Source organism: Kwoniella shivajii, chromosome 11 (assembly GCF_035658355.1).
Source record: "Kwoniella shivajii chromosome 11, complete sequence".
NCBI lineage: Eukaryota > Fungi > Basidiomycota > Tremellomycetes > Tremellales > Cryptococcaceae > Kwoniella > Kwoniella shivajii.
In genome coordinates, this window is record NC_085918.1 from 951708 (window position 1) to 968572 (window position 16865).

The following is a 16865-nucleotide window of genomic DNA, read 5'->3' on the forward strand; positions in this document are numbered from 1 at the left end:
TCATATTACAAAGTACACAGCGTTGTCATTGTTGAACTAATCACTCGTTGATTGACAGCACTTCATACTTTCAAAATCGAACATCACACGAAAATAGCAAGATAATAATCAAAATGACCGCTCCAATGAATGGTTTCGCCACCAGCTCGAACGGTTCTACTTCCACTCAAGTCGTAGTCGGTTCAATGGAACGAATCGAGGATTATCAGAAAACTTTAACCGAATTGAAAAGTCATGGTGGGAACGTACAAGGTGAAATGGTAGATAGGATATTGGATAATGGTGAGTATATGACCCCTTTTCCATAAACGTATATATGCATGTAAAGCTCTTGATGTATATTAATTCTGTTTTTGGAACGCTGATAAATCAACTACATGATATAGCTACGTCACTTCCTTCACCACCATTAACAATCCATCTGATACTTCCTTTACCACTTACGACCAACCTTTATTCTACAATTCCCCCTTCAACTCAACTATTTATACATCTACCAACACAGCATACTGAAGCAGAATTGAGCTCATTACACTCTTCGCTTTCGCAAGCACAATTTACACCTCTTCTTCCTACACCCTCAACTACCATCATCTCTTACACCGCACCTGCTCCATCAGCATCATCATCATCTTCTTCCTCTTCTTTACCTACAGCTATATCTGTTCCAGCACCCTTTCCATCCTCCGTACGTCCCTTAGCATTGAAGAGATCAGGTGACAAAGCACGTAAAGCAGCGCTATGGGCATTGGATTCACCTCTACTTCCAGATGGAGGTAAATCACTCTTAACTCCTGAAGATAGACAAAGACCAGAATGTGTATACCCTGAATCGGATGGTAAACCTGTCAAACGTCGAAGAGCATGTAAAGATTGTACATGTGGTTTAAAGGAATTAGAGGAAGAAGAAGAAAATCAATCTTCTCAAGCGATCAAAGAAGCTCAAAAAGCTTTCTTCTTGGAAGGTGACGATGATATTCCGGAAATATTAAAAACTGCAACAGTAGGAGTTGAAGGTGTATGGCCAACTGAAAAAAGAGCAGAAGCTAAGAAGACAAGTAGTTGTGGAAGCTGTTATCTAGGTGACGCGTTCAGGTGTAACAGTTGTCCTTATCTTGGTGAGTAGTACACTGGTTGCCCATTTTCATTAAACCTTCGAGAGGCGAACCACCGGATTGAAACTGATATCGATATCCTTCATCAGGTCTTCCACCTTTCAAGCCTGGTGAACAAGTCAAGCTATCCATCGCCGATGACTTCTAAGCAACATCATCAACTAGCATAACTCGATCCGACTCAAGCTTGTATCTCAATCTCTTGCCCGCCCGGGAATGTTTCCACATTAGTACCACAAACTGGTTCACATCACATAGACGGTTTGATTCGATTTTTCCAACGTTTGGATAGGGTTTGAATACCCCTTATGTCATGTATCTCTTAAAATGAACGCCCTACTGACCATTGGTATTGGCACTGACCTCACTTCTCGGAGCAGCAACTTGAGAAACAGATCACTGTACCGTTCTTGTAACAAATCACTCAGGAAAATGCCTTTTAGCGAAGTTACATGCTGAAAGCTAATCCCAATCGATTCATAGTATTCCCAAATAAAGCGACGAAGAAGGAAATGCAAAGTCTGATTTTATATCGACAACATTATAATATACACAACTTGGAACTTAACAAATGACCACATAGATAAGTCAACCCCCGTTCTCCCTCATCTACCTACCGCTTTGCAATCGCCTGAGTGTCCTTTCAATCTCATCTTAGTCTACCGAATATCAGCCCTACATGTCCGGGTATTTGTTGACCAACGTAAGTCGAGGCAGTTTTGCTTGGCGAAGGTGAAGGTGTGGGAAGATATCCTTGGGTCTTTTCTGTAGGTTGAAGCGGTGGACTTTTTATTGTTCCTTTGGGGGTGATATCCTTGGAAGCTTTCTCAAAGAGCAAGGTCACCTCTGCGATTCGCATTGAGGATTCAAAGGGGAACGAATGGTTTCTACTCTCTCTCGGAGCTCCTTCACTTAAGTTAGCAAGAGGGCTGGGTTGTTTCTGCGCAAAATTCGACGGGTGTACATTGGATGGTGACCTTGAAGATTGAGGAGAATGGGTCAGCTTTGAACAAGTAGCCAGTGTTGTGGGAGTGGAGGGCCGAGGCGAGGTCTCATGTCCATCTGCACGGACAAGTGAGTTGTCTTCTGAGACAAGGGATGTATTATCTTCAATGTTGTTGAGGTGGTCGACTGATGAACAACTAGCTGATAGTGGCTGATGACTGTTTCAACTTGCTGAGAAGAAGAGCTAGATTCTTGGCGGAGTGTGAAATTATATCGATCATCATCATTTCCACTGGAAGGCGTTGCAATCCTCAAGTCATCTTGATCTTCAAGGGATGAATCGTCGATCACGGATTGTTCTTCATCGACAGGTCGATAGGATGACTTGTTATTCGAAGACTGTAGACTTGGCTCATACGCAATTCCATGGTAGTCGTTGTATTCGATTTGATTTACCGTCAGTATTTCCATGTCCTCATATGTATCCTATAGCAGATGGGCGTAATAATTGTCAGCTTTGACTATCATGGCTAAAGAGACAAAAGTACTTACCTCATCAATGTCTGCTTCGACAACAGTCACTTCAATACCAGTAGCAATCCTATCCAAGGTCTCTCTTCGATTGTCATCCCTCTTTTGCCTTTTCCTCGCCCTTTTCTCCTCTTTCCTTTTCCTCTTTTTCGCCTTTTCTAGGTTTACCAAAAGTTCGTCGTCAAACACTCTAACCTGATCGAAATCTTCGTCTGTGAGTGGAAAGGGAAGTATGACTCTTGCTTCTGGTATCTTGATGATCTGGCGGGGTAAAGGAGGTACACAGGTAAGTTGAGTAAAAACTGGATGGTCAAGGATAGATCCTTGACGCTCGTATTTGCATGGTGAAGGTTTGATGGGATGGACGGGTTGAGTACAATCGATGATTTCGATATCTTCTATTATGTCCATTATGGAAAAAGATCCTTGACTGGACGTGCTATATTCGGATTTCAGAAAGAAGGCTTTGAGTAGCTGGTTGCAGAAGAACTTCAGTGTTCTCGTCGGGTTCAATACCATTCATCATCAGATGGTAGCACGCAAACTTACAATTATCGGGAAATTTCTTCTATCCCCTTTAAAAGATAATGACGGGGAAGCTCTTATAACATCGCCTATGAAAGACAGATGGACACTAGTGCTGCTGCTTTCTCAAAGATTAACGATCACCGTCAAGCCAAGTTGACAACAGCAGGAGCTAAACAGCAGAAAAAGGAAGGTCAGTCTTGACAAGGAATTTCCTTTCATTCTCTCGTCAGCTTTAAGACTTGTCAGACTCACTTTGATCTCTGAGCGTACAGTATCCCTTCCGAGGTAATGATGATCAAGCAGTTACACTTAGCTGGCTGTGGTGAAGCCAGCCTTTTGGTCGATACTGACACTTGGAGAATACAGTGAAAAGAGAAAGTAGGAGAACAAGCCAAACGAAAGGTTTGATTGTTTTCTCTTCATGTTGTTTTGGTCCGCCTTTTCATCTTGATTATGTGTGTGTGTTCATTCAGAGGTCTGTGCTGTATCGAACTGCAGGGTATGTACCTCCCATCGACTTCTTTCTTTTAACACCCAGCGATCAAAGCACAACCATATGCCACCGTGCCACCCCAATGTTGAAACATACCTCCACGTGACAGTCATGCATGAGCCACGGGATACGAGATCCATCATGTTGACCGCATTTGGTTATCCTGGGAAAAAGGGCGTCGTCATCACTTTACCTGTTATTTGTTTGAGTCAGATCCAGATACCCGGTCCCGTATTACCACGTGTCATGTTGTTATTATTACGAGTAATGTCATGTCTCAAGAACGCGGTCCTTATCAAAAGAACTCATACACTCGTAGTATATTAGCACAAGCAATCATAGATCCTTATATCATATATCGCACACTAGAACAAAGCAAACAGCAATCAACTACTCTCAACAGTCGACAGGTCACCATCTCAAGAGCGCATGCTAAGATACACACAAATACAGTGGACAAACACAAACTAATACCGACATAGCATAGTAGTGAAAAGAACCGCGTCTTGATATCTATAGATAATCTTGCCACTCAGCTTCAAACTTCGACTTCGTTCTCGAGAGGAGAGACATCTAGCGAGGCTAAAATCTCATTCTGACTACATCTCACTTCTCTCATTTTATAAATATCATCATCCATCTCTACACTGTCATTCACAATATTAGTAAAGTGTGAGTCATCAATGTATGATTAATACTTGTCTTGTTGAATCTACCAGATAGCTGATAAAGTGTAATTGGCCTTCCATACCTTTGTTTCTTCAATTCATCCTTTACTCGTACCTATTATCTCGTCGTCATATCACTATACGTGCCACCTATCACGGATACGTGCATTATCTTTAACGATAATTCGATATTTGTAAACCCACTCTCACAGCTTTCTGATTGAATCGAGTTTGCTAGTTCAAGCTGTTCAAATCAAATCCTCTTAACCCAAATCAAACCCCATGCCCACGTCGGAACATGTCGACTCCGCTAGAAGCCGACTTCATTCCGATAGTGGGAAGGGTACCAGGGGAAGAGCAAGGAAGAGGCAAGGTATCCGTGCGTTCATCTCCATAAAAATGCTTATTGTCATCCATTCCGTTTTCGTGCAAAAGCTGACACCTCACTGTCTGCTATCATGTATCAACAGCGATAGACTTGAAGTGAGTTGTCCATCATCCTTCTCTCGTCATCTGACCATTTGCTCAATCATGAACTCCTTTTTTTGCTGTCCAGTGAACATTCCTCTTCTATCCTCAGTCCCATCATGTCGCACCTGCCCTCTCTAGCGGGTATGACTTCTCTCAAAGGTTTCTTACCTACTTCGCCGACTAAGCAGTCGACCAAGCTATCCTCTATCACTGCCAACGGAACGAGCGCTAGCAGCGGAACGCGGGCAATATGGCAGCATGGGGATTTGGCCGATGGGCGAGGCAAAATGTCAGGAATCGTTCAATTCATCTCATAGTCGGTGACGCTGATCCTTTGTCACACGATAGTCCTCTACTCCTAGTCACTTCCAAATCACATATTCTTCAAGTCTTCGCCATTTACACCAACAATATCCCTGATGATCCCCACATACCCGAAATCTTTCCTTCCCCGGAGGAAATTTGTTCTGTCCCTTCTATCAAATATGACAAATCCACTCGGAGATCAAAGCTAGACGAGGTGGAAATAGTACCCTCGAAGGAAGGGTCAGAACAGGTGTTGAGCATGACATTATTGGAAAACAATAGCGAATTACTTGTTGCCCTTCTTATTGCGAGTGAAACTTCAAGAAAGTTGTCGAAGAAATCTTTAGCGTTAGTTATTGTCAGCTTGAACACCGGAGTGGTTGTACGAAAAGTAGAGCTGGGTGTCGGGATTGCTGCAACAGTGCATTCGACATCTCGTATTATCGCTGTAGTGAGTAGCTCCCCGAATTTTTCACATTCTTGTTTTTCAAATTTGCTGAAATCATCTTCCGTAGACCGTTGCTCAACCTATACCTGCTATTCACATCTTAGACGCAATTACCTATCAACCTCTTCCCTTTTCTCCAATCACCCAAATTGCTAGTAATTCACATACCAATCTGCCTATCATCTCCCTTTCAGGTCGCTTGCTGGCTTTCGCCACGTCTGAGTCACCTCGTGCGCCCGGTCCCGATGGTTTAGGATCTATCGTCACCTCTACCAGCCTTCACGCCTCTCGAGCTTCTTCGTCCGAGCGAAGGCGCCCTTTATCCAGCGGTCAAGACACTCAGGCCGCTATACTATCATCAGCTGTAGAAATCGGTGGTGGAGTAGCTAGGGGAGTCTGGGCGGGCATAAAAATGGGAGCTAAAGCTGCGAATCGAGCACGGAATACTCGATTAGCAAAAAGTGCACCAACTGATACTAGTGGTATCTCAGCAGTCGATGAGACGGAAGACTTAGAATCTGAGAGCAGGAGTCTAGATGAATCTAGCGTTTTGGAAGAGATGTCTCCTTCCTCGCCAAATATCCCTCATAGCGAATGGATCAAAGTGGTAGATCTCTTCCCTCGCCCTGCCAATAAAGCAAGGTCAAGGCAAAGCAGGAGGCCTTCCTCCACTTCCAAAAGAACCGAGTCAAAGGCATCGAATCAATATTCTGTCGATGATGCCATCGAAGGTTTTGAGACAATTGCCCATTTCCGCTTACCTTCTTCGTCCTCGTTACCAATTGATCCGACGTCACCTAATCAATCTCACCGATTGTCCAATAATCGTTCTCACCCTATTGCTCATTTGTCCTTCTCGCCAAATGGGACGCAACTGCTTGCTGCACAAGATGATGGAAAGTCCTTCCATATTGTCGAATTTCATCCTGCTGGCTTGGACAGAGGCAACGTTAAAGGGGAAGTGAAAGGTCAAGTTTGGCATTTATACGAACTTAGAAGAGGTCATACGGCTGCAATTGTGAAAGAAGTCAGGTGGGACGAAGAAGGTAAATGGGTAGGTGTGGGAACCGGTAAAGGGACAGTTCGTGAGTGACCTTCCCTACTTCCACGAAGAAGACATCGGCAGCTAATGAATGGACAAAGATGTATTCCCCATAACACCATCAGGTGGACCTCCTTCAGCTTCCACCCATGCGACAGACAAATTCGTCAACCCATCTCAACTACATCCACTCTCAACCGTTATATCGCCAACCGCAAGACTACGGCCTCGTCTATCGCCTCATGATACTGATCCACTTGCAGCCCCTAACAAAGCACCGCCTTCAGAAGAAGCAGTATTCAATTTCCTTTCTTTGCGTCAACACCCTTTATCCAGGAAAACGTTTTATCAAGATATCTCAATGTTCCGTCCATCATCTAATACTCTAGAGCTTGCCCGATTATCAGTTCATCCTATGGAACATGCCAACGCGACTGAGAAAGAAACTCGCTCATTACAGAGAAGGGGTAGTGCTCTAACAGAAATGATGAGGAGTAAGGCGTTTGGAGAAGGGAGTGATTTGGGTGTTGAAGCAAATGTCAAAGCCGCTTGGAGCTTACCGGATGGTGTGGACGAAGAGCTGTTAGTCGATGGAACCTCCTTGGCTATTCATCAATTATCGCTTCATGGAAGCGCCCAATCGAAGTGAGTATCTGTTCTGCGGTATTACACAAGTCCGTATCGAGCTGACGTCAATATCTGTTCAAGGAGTCTGGCTCATGCCGAAATCCGCACCCATTGTATCAGTTCCTCCATACTACCATCATCGATATATTTATCACGTCAATTAGAATTTTTCGCATCTCGACCCATTGACGAATATTCTCCATTATCGATCTTGGACCTTGAAGCTAGACAGAGAAAGTTATTGTTCCGACAAGAGGTAGAAGCTTTTTCACCTGAGATCAAAGCCTTCGATGAACCGCTATTATCTGCGTTACATTCCGTCATGGAAGAGAAGCCATCTACACAGCTACCTGGATTGCCAAATGGACCACCGTCGTCGAAGAGATGGCCTGCGACAATACCTATCCAATCAGTGGCCGCCGGACTGAACGAGAGTGTAGATAGGGTAAGAAGGGAATATGTAAGAGCACAATATATCAGAAATAAACGAAGGGCAAATGAGAAAGCTGGATTGAGTTTAAGCTTTGATGAAGACTCTATTTCAATCAATAATTCATCTTTTTCAGGTAAGAACGAAGATGATGATGGAGAACTTGATTCATCTTCTTCTCCATATTCGAACATATTACCTACAAATTCATCGACATCCAATACAACATCAACAACTGAATCAACCGATGATATTGGTGCAAATGGTGATGGTGAATTTGCAAACGATGATGTCGAGGTGGATGAAGAATGGAACACACAAAACTGGGAAGAAGAATATAATAAAGCTGTTGAAAGTGACTCACCACAAGAATTAGTCTTAGGTTTGATGGACGAGGAGGAGGAAGAAAGAAGGAAATGGCAGATTAAAAGAGAAAAGCTGAAAAAAGAATATGCCAAATAAGGATTGGGTCGGTGGATGAGGAAACTTCAACCTAAATTGAGGGGACTGAAGTGGTTCAAACTAAGGGCAACGAGAAGGGCAATGGGATGGAATCGAGGTAATCAAACATGAATCATAAATAGCATAAATAAACATACGTTGTACAACCTCAATTGTAATTTTTTATAGCAACCCAGTCACAAAGATGCAAAAGTCTCACTTCTACACTTGATCCCGCTCAGTATAGAGGCTGCGTTTCCTTTGCGAGTGTTTCCCATCTTGATCTGACACTTTATGATTGGTGAGATGGTCATCTTTATACGAGATGGGGTGGTAGAGGGGAGTCAGCGGAGATAGCCGCCTTTCACCCTTTCTCATGTGTTTCCCCGATTATTTCTTCGTGTTGAAAGGAGTTCTTTCCTTTTTTGTATTCTATCACAACACCTAAACCATATCATTTGGCTTTCTCCTTGATTTCTCAGCTACTCTGTTATTTCCTCGTTGAACATCTTCACTCTATACTCTTGAAACTGAATTCAATTGAAGTGAAGAACGATGGAATTTTCCAATTTTGAGGGAGCGTCGCAAGTAAGTCATATCTCTAATCAACCTCGATGATATTGCCACTCCTGAATTGGATTATCAAGACGTTATTGATACGAATTGACTGACCTATATATCGTGAATTGCTTTCTTAGTACGGTCCCCAAGACGATGATTTGACCTCATTATACTCAGCTGTACCTAATTCAGTCATCAATGGAATTCCACCTTCGACCATAAATGGTGAAGATAATGATAACCTAACGAATCAATTAAGTGAATTGGGCATTGGATCAGTAGGAGGAGCAGGAGTAGGCCATGATGGAAGAGGTTATAATAACGAAGATGAATATGAGGAAAGAGAGATGTTAGGTGTAGGTGTAGAACATGCTTGCTCGTGAGCTTCCACATTCTCTTCGATCCCTTATGATAGTTCCAATAAGTTGAGAAACTGATTTCAATGGATATTTTATAGATATTGTGGAATACATAATCCTCAATGTGTAGTCAAGGTAAGTCAATTTCCTCTCTTCATACTAGGTGATACCCATATGTCTAACATGAAAGCTGATATAAAACGATCCTGTCATGCAGTGTTTGCACTGTAGTAAATGGTTCTGTAATTCTAGAGGAAATACATCAGCTTCACATATCGTCAATCATCTTGTTAAAGCAAAACATAAAGAAGTAGTATTACACAAAGAAAGTGCTCTAGGTGACACTGTACCTGAATGTGAGCCAGTCCACCACTCACACAGCTTAGCTTGAGATGCTGACAACTCACCAACGTCAAAATAGGCTATAATTGCGGTAGTAAAAATGTTTTCATGTTGGGATTCATCCCTGCTAAGAGCGATACCGTAGTAGTATTACTCTGTCGGTGAGTTATCCAGTTCCTTTTCGGTAATACATCTGTGATTATACTTGATACTAACTTGTTTTCGTTGTCAATCTAGTCAACCATGTGCAGCCCTGACTAATTCAAGAGATATCAATTGGGATACATCACAATGGTCAGCTATTATAGACGATCGACAATTCCTCTCATGGCTGGTCAAGATCCCGTCTGAAGCTGAACAGCTTCGAGCAAGGCAAATTTCTCTAGCTCAAATATCAAAATTGGAGGAATTGTGGAGAGATAATCCGGAGGCTAGATTAGAGGATGCAGAAGCTCAATCCGGTGAAGAAGAAATGCAACCTATCTTATTAAGGTGAGTTTCTTGACCGAGGATCAACATCTACCGGACTTCTCGCTGAACACGAATAATTTTTGATTGTAGATACGAAGACGCATATCAATACCAGAATATCTTCGGACCTTTGGTGAAAATCGAAGCGGATTATGATAAGCGAATGAAAGAATCACAAACAGAAAATGATATCACCATAAGATGGGATATGGGTTTGAATCAAAAACGACTCGCATGGTTCTGTATGCCCAAATTGGAATCTGGAGAAGTCAGATTGGCAGTCGGGGATGAGTTGAGATTGAAATTCGTTGGAATCACTGGTGGAAGCACTGGTATCAAAGGAATGTCAGCTTTCAATAAAGGTTGGGGTGGTGGCGAGAGCTGGGAAGGCATTGGGAGTGTCATCAAGATCCCCAACAGTGAGTTCAGCTTATATGTCAGGAGTAGTGTCATGACATAGCTGACCGCTTCTACTCGGTACAGATGTGTCCGATGAGATCTGCTTGGAATTACGACGAAACGATGGCGTACCTGCCGATTGTACTCACGGCTTCTCAGTCGACTTTGTCTGGAAAGCTACCAGTTTCGATAGGATGCAAGCGGCAATGAAAACATTCGCTATCGACGAGAAGAGTGTTAGCGGCTACATTGTAAGCCTCGATCTCGCGTGACAACAACGATGGGAAGCTAACCCTTGTGTCTTAGTATCACAAATTGTTAGGTCACGAGCTAGAACCTCAAGTATTACGAACCCAGATGCCTAAGCGATTCTCAGCACCCAATCTTCCGGAACTGAACCACTCTCAAATGGCTGCAGTCAAAGCTGTACTACAGAAACCACTCAGTTTGATCCAAGGACCTCCTGGTACAGGTAAAACTGTCACTTCCGCATCTATCGTTTACCATTTAGCCAAGATGAATCCTGGTCAAGTCCTCGTTTGTGCTCCATCAAACGTAGCAGTTGATCATTTATGCGAAAAGATCCATCAAACAGGTCTCAAAGTAGTACGAGTGGCTGCCAAGTCTCGAGAAGCTCTAGACTCAAACGTCGCATTCCTCTCCCTTCATAGTCAAGTTGCAAATGCGGATACTCACCCTGAGCTCCAAAAGCTCATTCAGCTCAGAAACGATCAAGGTGAATTGAGTCAGAGTGATGAAAGGAAATATAAGAGCTTGGTGAGAGCTTGTGAAAAAGATGTTTTGAATGCTGCAGATGTTATCTGCACCACTTGTGTCGGTGCTGGTGATCCTAGATTGGCGAAATTCAAGTTTAGAACTGTATTGATTGATGAAGCCACACAATCAGCTGAACCAGGTGAGCCGTATCATGCGAAGTAAAGTTAACAAAGCTGACTTGTCCTTCGTAGAATGTATGATTCCCCTTGTCATGGGTTGTAAACAAGCCGTGCTTGTAGGAGATCATCAACAATTGGGTCCCGTCATCATGAACAAGAAAGCTGCTCGAGCAGGATTATCGCAGTCGTTGTTCGAAAGATTGGTCATCCTAGGTAACCGACCGATCCGACTTCAAGTTCAATATCGAATGCACCCTTGTTTATCCGAATTCCCTTCCAACATGTTCTATGAAGGTACCTTACAAAATGGTGTTACTGCACCCGAAAGATTAAGGAAGAATGTCGATTTCCCCTGGCCAGTAAGCGATACGCCAATGTTCTTCCATCAGAATTTAGGAACAGAAGAAATATCTTCAAGTGGAACCTCATTCTTGAATAGAACAGAAGCGAGTAACGTTGAAAAAATGGTTACCAAATTTTTCAAATCAGGTGTTTTACCTTCACAAATCGGTGTAATCACGCCATATGAAGGCCAGAGATCATACGTCGCATCATACATGCAATTGCATGGTAGTTTAAAGAAAGATCTATACAAAGAAGTTGAAGTGGCAAGTGTAGATGCTTTCCAAGGTAGAGAAAAAGATTATATCATCTTAAGTTGCGTTAGAAGTAATGAACATCAAGGTATTGGTTTCTTGAATGATCCTAGAAGATTGAATGTCGCTTTGACTAGAGCGAAATACGGTGTTGTGATTCTAGGTAATCCAAAAGTCCTGAGCAAGGTGAGTTTGTGTGATATGATCACGCTGTTTTCCATACTCATCTTTCTCATTTAGCACCCGTTGTGGCTTTACCTCCTTACGCATTTCAAAGAGAAATCATGTTTCGTTGAAGGTCCTTTGGGTAATTTACAACCCAGTATGATCCAGTTCTCAAGACCTAAGAAATCATTGGCAGCAGCTATGGATCCATTCAAGAGACGCGAGAGTCCTGCAGGAGAATACATGGACAAGAGTGAGTGCATCCCTTTCGAAAGACATACAAGACAAGATCTGACAAGAAATCACCCCGTGTCATCTAATAGATGTCGGCAGAGTTCCAGGTCCAGCAGCAGGAAGGTTTGATCCATCATACTATCGTACACATAACACATTATCATTCGTTCCATCTGATGCACAATCAGTGATTTCACAAGCGATAACCAATTCTGCTTTCCCCCTATTCCCATCTGGAGTCAAGAATAAATCGTATACTGGATACGCTTCATCAGTCATATCACAACAACCTACGAATGACACAATTGGACTGGCTCCTCCTTCTTCCTCAGCTGGTGTAAAACCTAATAACGGAATAGGTGGAATCGGTTATTCGCAATTCGATAGAATAGGTGAATTAAACGGACATGCAAGTGGAGGATTGAATCTTAATGGAGCAGGTAAATTAGGAAGACGAAGTAGTTTTGGAAGTGAAGCTGCTTCTGCATCAATGTATGCTTACGGATATAAAGGTGGTGATAACGATGAAGATGGAATGAGTGTCGCTCCTTCTCAAGCTGGGATGACAGAATTCTAGATCTCCTTCTTTGATTGGATAAAAGGGGAGAAAGAGAAAGACAAAAGTGTAAAAGGGATAATATACACTTGGTTCAATCGAAGGTGAGAATAACAAGAACATCAATCAATCAATCAATCAATCGATCGATCAATCTTGTCGATAATCAACTTTGATCACGATCTTTCACAAACTTCATTGGAAAGTTAATAAACGATGAACATGTGAACATACAGATAAACCAGAGGAGATAGGCAGATAAATGGGATGAGGGGAGGACGCAAGGGGACAAGGGCGTAGGAGTATATGTAACTATCAAGTATCATGCTTTCCTTTCTTGTTACATAGTGCAACCAGCCGAGAGAATAACAGTACCATGCTCAGTATCTTGTATATGGTTTGATATGATATAGAAAGTGCAAGATGTTCAAAGCAAAAATGCTAAATGTATGCATATTCCGTCCCTTCTTACATTGATTGTTTTGATATTCTGATGATTCTGTCTTGCTGTATCAATGCTTACGTAACCTCTTTTCTCCTTGTTTTGATACTAATGATGATATTCGTCCTTTTAGTCGGTACCCAAAAATCCTATTTTCCATTGATATGACAATCGCCTTCCTCTCTCTTACTTTCAATCAACCCCTGTATTTCTTATATTCAGCCATGATCAACTATCGAGGAGTATTCACATCAGCTGAGGTCTTTTCTCCCGACGCTTCGAGTCCAGTTGAATAATCAGCTTACTTCATTGAACACTAGAGTACATATAGTATGAGGTGTGATTCTCAAGAAGTGAGCTGTTGTACCTATGGATTAAATGAAATGGGTCAGCATTTTTGCACTTTTACCTTTTCATTACTGCTCCGACGACAAACATCCGAGAGCATCCCGAATCTCATTAATTACGACTCAATCTCAAGCTCACCTTTATACCATCCTGCTATACCTTCAGCTTTGAACGTTTTCCACAGACAATCTATCGGTGAATTATATAATGCTCCTCTGACTTTACCCGTTATAGGATCTTTGATTGTGTTTTCTAAAATGAGGGAAATTCAGTTAGCTTGTTCGCCATTCAGAAGAGGAATTTAAGAGGAAGAGGCAAATGTGTAACACCAAGAGAATGAACTTACGATTATACATTCTTGTTAATGCCTATATTTTCATATTGAGCGCCGTCAGCTATGTTTACTAATCTCTTTTAATCTCAATACCATTGGCTTGACAAAAGCGCTTCTTGTTCAGTCAAAACCCAATCGAAACTCACTGTATCAGCCGGTCTGAACATACATCAATAATGATCAGCGGATTGCCTCACGATACACGCAGTAGATAGTTGACCACTCACTGCATCATTACTAACACACACATCGCCGATAAACAACTTGCTGTAAAAAAGGTGTAGAACGAATCATCCTTCATACCCCATTTAGTCAAGTAATGTTTTCCTAGAGTATATGACGGTAATTGTACCGATGACCCCTATTTGAAGGAAACAGGCAGATGTATCAACGCCTCGCTTCATTTCTGCCGTAATTCCCCACTCCAAGTGATTCGTAAAGTATTTTACGTCCTCTTAAAATCTTACTTAAAATCGGTCATGACGAAGGTAGCAATTTATGTTTCAATCGTGAATAATGACTGGTAAACTCACCATTGCAGTTCTCAAGATAGCAGTATTCACGCCTCTCCATAAACCTAATACACCATCTGTTTTCAGAATAGATTTCAAAGCATCCGCAGTTCCTTTATAATAATGTTGAGCACCGACGGGTAAAGCAGGTGAATAAGCTTGTATACGAGCTTTAACAAGGAACAACGGTGATCCAAGAGCGGCTGTGAAGAGGAGAAGATAACATCAGTTAAGAATGATCAGCAGACGAAAAGGTTGATAAGGACGCTAGGGTATCTTGAATAAGGAATGACATGATATACTTGACTGGAGGATGGTTTGAGGTAATAAAATGGTTAAATAAGCGTACCTCCAATACATCCAGTAGCTGCTCCAGCTGCTATGGCTGTGGAGGCTAATCCCTCAGTTGGCTTTCGTCCTATAGCTCTATTAAAACTTCTTCTAAACGGTTCATAAAATCCCAGTCTTGATCCGTTTAGCAGGATCTAATTGGGTGTTAAAAACAGTGATCAGCTGATTGACAGTCTCCTGAACTCTCAATATCGATGGATAGGACTCACTTGATATCCATACTGTAACACACAAATGAACAATGAAGAGACACCGGTAAGCAATCATCTCTCGTGTATAAGATTGGGGGAACTAGATCCCGTTGACGGATCGATATGATCCCACTCACAGCAGGTACTAAACCCCTTTGTAAACCTTTTATACCTTCATTCTTCCAAGTTTTGACAAATACATCAAATACATTATTATACACTCTTGGTGCTCCTGGATTATGTCTTTGTAATTCTCCTTGAAGTTGCAATCTAGTCTTCATCGTTTCCGGTATATTCGCTGTGAAGTGAACGGTAGTAGTGTATCAGCACACGAAGACGTGCATTACCAATTGGTTTTCACGTTATATTGTCATAAATCAATTCTTTGGTACGGCTATGCCTTGGACTTGGATTACATCCAAGATGATTTGTGAATATAACTTACATATAGTGACTGCTCCGCATCCTGCCAAACCACCACACATGAAACTTTCTAATAGAGTTAAGGGTGCTTGAACAGGTTTAGTGGGTGTGGGAACGTTCACAGTCGCTGGTTTAACAGGAGTAGCTAGAGCAGCTTGAGGGTTTAATGAGGACATGTTACCGAGCCTGATGAAGATTTGTTATATGCGCGATGTATATGAGATGAGGTGTAGGTCCAGATTAAATTCGCTTTTATCCCGTCCGGTGTATGTATTCTATACTCTCGCTGTGCCTTGGACAAGCTGTTTATCTTCTCGAAATTCAGACTGACAAGGAAAGCCAAAATGTCCTGCTTTATAACGAAGATTAATTTCCTTTAAATAGATCAAATTCTCGCTATTTAAGTTCAATCCGCTCTTGTCTGCTTGAGAGCTATCAGGTATATGTGAGCAGATGAGATGGGATGAGATGAGATCCGTTAAACACTTTGAAAATGTGATGACGAATTAGATGAAATGATCAGACACAGATCTAACTCGATGATTCGGGTTGAATTCCGAATTCACGTGCCTAATTCAGATCAGCAGGAACTGGAAGTAAAGCATCATCGCACGCCTAATCATTTGAAATTCGAAGGAAGAATCACATTTGTGAAGCTTCCCTCTTTTCATTTTTGTTATACAATCACAGATGCCAATGAAGACACTCGACCAAGCTGATCATACATCGACACCAGACGTCGATTAGTCGAGTGAAGTTTATTTGACAATGCACTAGGGACCGCTGGTGTAAGGCATTGAATCGTTGATAGACGAACGTGCTCAATCAAAATTACAACTTTTGGATAACTGATTATATCTCCCACAAATGAGTAGCTAGCTAACTTCTCTCACGTTCCTGCACCGGCAAAAGTCTCGGAGGGGATGGCACTGTATCGTATTGAAGGCGCCAATCGTCTGTCCGATATCAAGTCGGGTCAGCATTCCAACCATTCATCCCGACCTTCACATTCGTAAGATAGCCATGAACTGACGGATGGTCGTTCTTGGTAACAAAACTTTGATGCCATTTGAGTATTAGGCACTCAGAGTCAATCAATTACAAAATTACAATCTGCCAGTTCAGATCAAAGGTATACAAACTCTTGGCCTACGCTGGTGTTCGCTTGCTCTTGTTTCAAACTATTTCTTAAGAATCGGCTTACATCTCAGAAAGGATCCTTTCGCCTTCAGGTAGCGCTGGTGCTAGTTCAGCAGGTGCTACTAAATTCCAATTTCTTCCAAAGCGAAAGAAGATCAGGATAGATTTACTGTATAGCTACCATCTGTTGGTATAGACTCAAGAACACTTTACCGATTGTTGTAGGATCAATGAATACCACTATTGATTTCTTCTGAAAATACAATCCCACGTTGATCAACCTCTATATCTGGATTTCGGACATGATTCAGGATTAGAATCGATTGTAACAGCTATTGGATTATTGAAGGATTCTTATAATGGCGATTTGTCACTTGAAGAGATTAATTAACAGAGACAACGAAGAAGTGGTTGGATAGCCTCTACGGTGAGGTAAAATTATAGTCGAAAGATTACTTTGTTCATCAAGTGGTTCAGTAAGTGAAGTTTTTACCAGATTA

General features: G+C 42.0%; 5 protein-coding genes across 5 annotated transcripts; 3 read left to right on the forward strand and 2 right to left on the reverse strand.

Annotated features, from left to right (window-relative positions):
• Positions 1-113: 113 nt before the first annotated feature.
• On the forward strand, positions 114-1263 carry IL334_007763 (uncharacterized protein; the record flags this gene model as incomplete). Its single annotated transcript, XM_062939452.1, has 3 exons — positions 114-282; positions 387-1118; positions 1205-1263. 3 exons carry the CDS (start codon positions 114-116, stop codon positions 1261-1263), a joined length of 960 nt encoding a protein of 319 aa, XP_062795503.1.
• Positions 1264-1764: 501 nt separating this feature from the next.
• IL334_007764 (uncharacterized protein) lies at positions 1765-3002 on the reverse strand (the record flags this gene model as incomplete). The annotated part of the gene is made up of 3 exons (XM_062939453.1): positions 1765-2246; positions 2354-2546; positions 2613-3002. 3 exons carry the CDS (start codon positions 3000-3002, stop codon positions 1765-1767), a joined length of 1065 nt encoding a protein of 354 aa, XP_062795504.1.
• A 1865-nt stretch (positions 3003-4867) lies between these two features.
• On the forward strand, positions 4868-8066 carry IL334_007765 (uncharacterized protein; the record flags this gene model as incomplete). The annotated part of the gene is made up of 5 exons (XM_062939454.1): positions 4868-5040; positions 5100-5508; positions 5573-6590; positions 6649-7192; positions 7256-8066. 5 exons carry the CDS (start codon positions 4868-4870, stop codon positions 8064-8066), a joined length of 2955 nt encoding a protein of 984 aa, XP_062795505.1.
• A 534-nt stretch (positions 8067-8600) lies between these two features.
• IL334_007766 (uncharacterized protein) lies at positions 8601-12645 on the forward strand (the record flags this gene model as incomplete). The annotated part of the gene is made up of 12 exons (XM_062939455.1): positions 8601-8633; positions 8744-8985; positions 9064-9100; positions 9183-9321; positions 9387-9468; positions 9545-9799; positions 9869-10197; positions 10262-10428; positions 10484-11093; positions 11146-11855; positions 11910-12087; positions 12158-12645. 12 exons carry the CDS (start codon positions 8601-8603, stop codon positions 12643-12645), a joined length of 3270 nt encoding a protein of 1089 aa, XP_062795506.1.
• A 617-nt stretch (positions 12646-13262) lies between these two features.
• IL334_007767 (uncharacterized protein) lies at positions 13263-15401 on the reverse strand (the record flags this gene model as incomplete). The annotated part of the gene is made up of 11 exons (XM_062939456.1): positions 13263-13298; positions 13372-13433; positions 13553-13666; positions 13761-13782; positions 13895-13907; positions 13976-14109; positions 14282-14463; positions 14610-14745; positions 14821-14832; positions 14940-15100; positions 15248-15401. The coding sequence occupies 11 exons, from the start codon at positions 15399-15401 to the stop codon at positions 13263-13265; spliced, it is 1026 nt and encodes a 341-aa protein (XP_062795507.1).
• Between the last annotated feature and the right edge of the window lie 1464 nt (positions 15402-16865).